Genomic DNA, 6,000 nt, shown 5'->3' on the forward strand with positions numbered 1-6,000 from the left:
ACAGGCTCCCTGACCCTCAGGCCCCCCAGAAGCATTTTTAGGATCCCAGATGGGCTTCCTGACTCCCAGACTTTCGGGGGCAGTTAGACAGCCTATGGGGGGCCACGAGGGAGGGGATGTTCATGGGAGGCCTGACCCAGGACCCAGAAGGGAGGTCCCAGGAACGCAGAACCTGATCCTCCAGCATCACACACGATCCAAAACACTGAGCCCCAGAGTCCCCAAGACCATATTCAGAATAACTGAGGCTTAATGAACAAAACAGCCCATTTCTGCCATGAGAAATCCAAATTGGGCCCTGCCAGATGCCACTGTCAACCTTCTCCCCAAAGCCCTCCCAGGACCCAGGACAGCAGAGGCCTCCTCCCTTCTTCTTACCCATTCCCATCCTAGGGAACCCCAGGAAAGCCCTCAGACATCTCACACAGAGCCAACCGCACCAGTTTAAGATTACAGACACGTGGATCAGAGGGATTCTTCTCAACTAATTCAGATTAAGGTGTAATGAACTGAAAGCTTGTCGTAAAGGACCCAGGTTTTCAAATTGGGTCAGGCTGCAAGGCACCTCAGACAGGGTCAGAATGCACCTATGTGGGGGCAGTACCGGAGCGCAGGACCTGCCCCCATCAGCAGTGGCCTTAGGAAAGCTCTGAGCCTCCCTAAGCCTCAGTTTACTCATCTGAAGAATGGCAATAATAACAGCACTGACCTGGGCTGCTGTGAGAATTCAATAAGCCACTGCGTCTTGGCCTCTCAGCACAGTGACAGGCACAGAGTCGTAACTCAGAAAGGGTCGCCGTGGTGATAATTTGAAGAAAAGCAGGAAATACTAAGGTATCCGACCGAAGGTCACAGCACATATTACACTGTGCTAAGTCAGAGACCATTTCCCGCCCAGACCAGCGGCCGCAGGTGCCAAAGGTTTACACAAAAGCTCTGGGGAGAAAGACTGAAGACTGTGAAAATGCTCTCCACTAAATGAACGTTGTCTGCAAACTGGGAAAAGACCACCATTAGTCAATTTGGCCAGAAGAACACCTGGGGTCCTGCTCAAAAGAGCCTAGTGTTGAGAGTGGAGTTTGGCGATCCAGCATTTCCCCTCGGGGAACGGGGCTCTAATGGAGGCATCCTGGCATGTGATGGGCCACAGAGAAGCCACAGCGGAGCACAGAGATCTGTGTTCCAGTCCTGGCTCCCTACCAACAGAAACTTCCTCTCTCGAGGCCTCAGTTTTCCCATCTGGAAGATGGTAGAGTTGGGCTGAGAACATTTTTCTCCAAGCAGCCCTGGGGCTCTCTGTTCCAGGGAGTTGACAGATGGCCCAGGGCCCCACCCTAGACATAACCTGTGGCCCTTGCAGGCCCTGGGGACAGTCCCTCCCTAAGAGACCAGAGGAAAAGGAAAGGGGTGGGTTCATTTTGTGGCCGACGCTGGAACGGAATCAGAGGGTCTTGCCTCCAAGGGGTTTGCTTCCCCTGCTTGGCAGGCCAGGGAGGCCAGAGCAGTCCAAACACAAGAAATAATAAATCCTACCCAGGCTCTGCCCAGCCAGGAGGCCCGGCTGGCTCTTGTCATAAAAAGATCTTATCCCCTTGAGCACCCCTGCCCATCGTGGAGGACTCCGCCCTCCTCCCCTCAGCCCTCCGCCTCTACTTCTATTTCCTGTGACAACCTGCAAACTGAAGACCAACTTGCCTCTCCACCCACCCCCCACGCCCAGGCTTCTGCTCGACCCCCGCCCTGCCCCACCCCCTACGGGGCCCCAGCTGCAGGAGGCCCAGGCAGAGTGTAATTCCCCTTGCCCTCCTCTCAGCCCCCGGCCGGGTCCGGACAGATTAAGCCTTTGTCACACACACCCAGAAAAAGCTCAGGGCCAGATGGGACAGGACAAGTGGTGTCAGATCATCGACCCGCTGCTGGCCGGGACTCAGGGAAGGGCCCGACCACAGCACCGCATATGGCTGTGGGAGGAGGAAAGGGGGCCCATGGAGGGGGCAGCAGCCTGGAAAAGAGACAACACACTATGGCCACCCTTGGGACCTGAGCCCAGGCCGGGGAACCTTGTTCAGCTGCTGGATGATCCAACTCCTACACTACACCCCCTCTTCCCTGAAAATGTTCTTCTGCCTGATTTCTTGATCATATCCTGAGTTGTGGCCACCTCCCCCACCAGCTGGGTGCCCCATGAGCAGGCACAGGGGCCAACCCATCCCAGTGCCCCAGCACTCCCCGCAAGGCCTGTGGGTGCTAAACAAATGCCTTGGACAAAGGTTTATGGTCCAATGACCTTCATAAAACCCACCCAGGACAAAACTACAGGATCTCTCCCAACTGCCACCAGAAGCAACGATAACTTTAAGAGTGTGTGTGTGTGTGTGTGTGTGTGTGTGTAGGCAAGTGAAGGGGGGGGGTCTCCTTTGTACCTGTCAAAGGTCCCATTCAACCCCTCCCAGGAAGAGGCCATGGTTGCCCCTGAATTCCCAGCAGGATTCTTTCCTCTTAGATCGGTGAAAAGGAAAACAGAAATGTAAAAATAATAACTGAGCACCAGGATGGTGCTTGAAGATGGGGGTGGCAAAACTAGGGGCATCTCCCGTGTCTGGCTCCGGTTGGCTGGGCAGGTAGCAGGTAACTAACAGGCTCTCTGGGGACCAGCAGGCCAGGCAGGAGGGCATGGGGAGCTCGAGGGGCAGGCTGTCACAGGAGGGCATGTCTCTTGTGTTTGTCGTCTTCCTGGCAGCCTGGGCAGGGAGGCCTGGGTCCCCTTCTCTGCCTCCCAAGCAGGTGGTCCCTTGGGGAAGGCTTATTATTGGTCTGGAAGCCAGGCGGAGGCTTTTGAGGCCCGTGCTGCCAGGGCGGGTCAGTGTGGGCCTCTTGAAGGTTATGAAAAGACTGGCTGGGCTGGCAGAACCCGGGCCCAGACCTAGCACCCAGTTTCTGCATGTGGCCTGCACGGGCGAGTGTGTTCTTGCTCCACCTTGACAGCTGTTTGGCTAAGGGGTTAAGGGGACTGTCCCATGATGGCCACTCCCTAGAGAAGAGGTCAACCCACACAGAGAACCAGTGAACCAGCTGCCAAGTCTGAGGGTCACCTGCCCCACTGCTCCAGGAGTGGGGGCTCCTGCCTCAGACTAAGAAGGAGATCCGGCCAAGACTTGCAGCTCCCCAAGGAGGAATAACCCTGATGTGTGTGTGTGGGTGGGGGGGGGGGGCACCAACTGGTTTGGGAAGCCTGGATGGCTCAGGGCAATGACCCAGGGTGGGGGGCACAGACCCAGCCAACCATCTGGTGGGTCCCTGACCTCCAAGACCCACACTTAGGCTGGGGACACCTGGCCGAGGTGGGGGAGAACCGAGGAGGGATAGGAACTGTTAGGGTGGGGAGGGCCAACCTAGGCTGGGAGCGGCAATAGCCCGTACTCCCCCTGTGGGAAAGTGGGCACTGATTTGGGCTGGGGGCGGGATCCCTGACTCGATCGGGGAGGGGGCAATGACCCAGACTCCCCGTGTTTGGGGAGAGCACTGATTTAGGTCGAAGGGGTCCCTGACTCCAGGGAGGTGGGACACTGCCCCACCTTCCCCTTGGAGGATCGGCCGTGGGCGGCCCGGCCCTCTGCTCTGGGTCCGGCCCGAGGCGGCAGCGGCGCAGATGGGCTGCTGGCGGCCGCAGCGGCAGCCGCGCGGTTATCAGCGCTCCTCGCAGATGGGCCGCCCGCCCTCGGCGCTCACGGCTCCCCACTCCCCGCGGCCTGCAGCCCCGTCCCCTAGGCGCGGGGGGGAGGCGCCTCCGGATCCGCTCCCTGGCTCCCGCCTCCCTCCCTCGCGGCCCCCTCACCCCGCGGGCCGGGCCCGGGCGGCCGCAGGAGGGGGAGGGGGAGGGGGAGGGGACAAGTGCACTTTTCGTAACGACCGAATCAATTGTGTGTGAAGAGCCCGCTCTGGCCGGGGACCGGGCTGAGCGCGGGGCGGGCGGGCCGGACGGGGGAGGAGCGCGGAGGGGGGAGCGGGAGAGCGAGCGAGGGAGGGAGGCCGGCGCGGGGTGGCCCCGCTCGCTCACTCGGGCCGGGCGAGGCCAGGGAGGGAGCGAGGGGGGCAGGGAGGGAGGCCGGCCCGGCCCGGGAGGGCCGGGGGCTGAACGCACTAACGGAGGGTCTCCGCGACGGAAAGTTCAAAGCTCAGCAGCGCCCCGGGAGCAACCGACCCCCCCTCCCAAGCCCCCACCCGCGGCAGAACAATGAGGTCCCGGCGGGGGAGCCGCGGGGCCCGCGCCGCACGCCCTCTCCAGGGCGCCCCGGGCCGGAGGGGACGCCCCCGCCCGGCCGCCCGCCTCCCTCCCTCGCAGAGGCTGCGGTTCCCCGCCCCCTCCCCCGCGCCACCCCGCCCGGACCGGGCTGCCCCAGGGACGGGGGAGGGGAAGGGATGGATAGGTCAGGCCGCCCCCGTCCCAGGGAGGGGGAAAGCTAGGGGCCCGGGGGGCGGCGGGGGCGCCCCACCCACCCGCGGGAGGCTGCTCCTGCGCCAGGCTGCGGCTCAGGCTGCCCCTCCCCGGGCCAACCCCGGGTGGGGTCGGGCAGACAGTGCCCGGGCGAGCCCCCTCCCCGGGCCATGGGAAGGCGAGCGGACTCCCCGTCCCGTGGCTACCCCTGCTCCCCGCCCGCGGCACCACCCTCCACACACACACACACACACACGCGCACACGCACACACACACACACACACACACACCGCCCAGCCGGCCCGGGGGCGGGAGCGCGAGGCGCCCGGGACAGGCAGCCCCGGGGCGGGCAGTGGTGGGGTGGGGGGGAATTCGGGCTTCGGAGAAGCCGCCTGCTGGCGGGGGGAGGGGACAGGAGGACGGAACACACTGGGGTGAGCAGCCCGGGACGGCCCGCTCCGCAAGACCACGGGCCGGGCAGCGGCGCAGAGGGGGGCAGGGACAACCCGAACCCGGAGCGCTGCCTGGGCGGGCCGGGGCGGGCGGGTGAGCAGGGAAGCGTGCGTCTCGGGCGGGCCAGACCCACGGAAAGCCTCAGGGACACAGGTTCGGACACACATCCACACCCACACCCCGCCCCCGCCCACCCGGAGCCCCGCGGCGGGACCGGCCCGCGGCCGCCGCGCGCGCACTCACCGAGCCCGTCTTGACCGGCACATACACCACTTGGCCCATCTTGGGTTCCCGGCCGCTGCCCAGGCGGAAGCCCTTGGAGCGCACCCAGAACTGGAACTTGCCTTTCTCGCCGGCCGCCGGGCCACTGCCCGCGCCGGTCCCGCCGCCGCCCTGCAGGACCTCGGTGATCCGCTGGTATTTGCTGCGTGTCACCGTCTTGGTTTTGGCCGAGTCGCCGTAGGTGCGCAGGCACCAGTCCCGGAACTGGCGGCCCAGCTCTGAGTCCCCGGGACTGCGCTCGCGCTCCCAGCCCCCGCGCAGCAGCAGCGTCGGCTTCGGCATCCTCCCGCCGCGCCCGGCGCCCTCGGGGGCGGGCCGGCCGCCTGGCCGCCCGGTGCCGGGACTGGGCTGGGCTGGGCTGGGCCGGGCCGGGCCGGGGCGCGCCGCGGCCGGGGCTGTCCCGCGGTGTGGCTCCGGCGCGGCTGCTTGATGGGCACGGGCGGCGGCCGGACGCACGGGGCTGCAACGCGCTCTGTCCTGCTCGGGCGGCGGCGGCGTTGGCGGCGGCGGCTCCGGCTCGCCTCCTGCTCCGCCTCCTCCTCCCCCCGGCCGGGATGCAGGAGCGATGGAGGCAGCTCGGGGCCCGGAGGTGCAGAGGGGGCGGGCCGCCCGGCGGGCGGCCGGGGGAGGCGGGAGGCGGGGAGCGGCCCGGGGCGCGGGGAGCGAGACCGAGCCTGGGCGCGGGCGGCGGCGGCGGCGGCGGCGGCGGCGGCGGCGGCTGTCAGTTCGCGCGGCTCATCCTGCTCTTGCTCAGGCTCCCGCTGCCACTGCTCTTCCTCCTCCTCCTCCTCCTTCTCTTCCTCCTCCTCCTCCTCCTCCTCCCGCGCCCG

General features: G+C 65.4%; 1 protein-coding gene across 1 annotated transcript in view; it reads right to left on the minus strand.

Moving 5' to 3' along the window:
- The window catches only part of NOL4L (nucleolar protein 4 like), a 126,945-nt gene extending 121,432 nt beyond the window's left edge, over nt 1-5,513 (minus strand). Inside the window, exon 1 of the mRNA XM_070420133.1 lies at nt 5,132-5,513. Within this exon, the coding sequence (XP_070276234.1) occupies nt 5,132-5,452 (321 nt within the window). The 5' untranslated portion in view covers nt 5,453-5,513. The remainder of the gene's footprint in view (nt 1-5,131) is intronic.
- Between the last annotated feature and the right edge of the window lie 487 nt (nt 5,514-6,000).

Source organism: Myotis yumanensis, unplaced genomic scaffold (assembly GCF_028538775.1).
Source record: "Myotis yumanensis isolate MYYU_CA2020_CCGP unplaced genomic scaffold, mMyoYum1.0.hap1 SCAF_7, whole genome shotgun sequence".
Taxonomy (NCBI): domain Eukaryota; kingdom Metazoa; phylum Chordata; class Mammalia; order Chiroptera; family Vespertilionidae; genus Myotis; species Myotis yumanensis.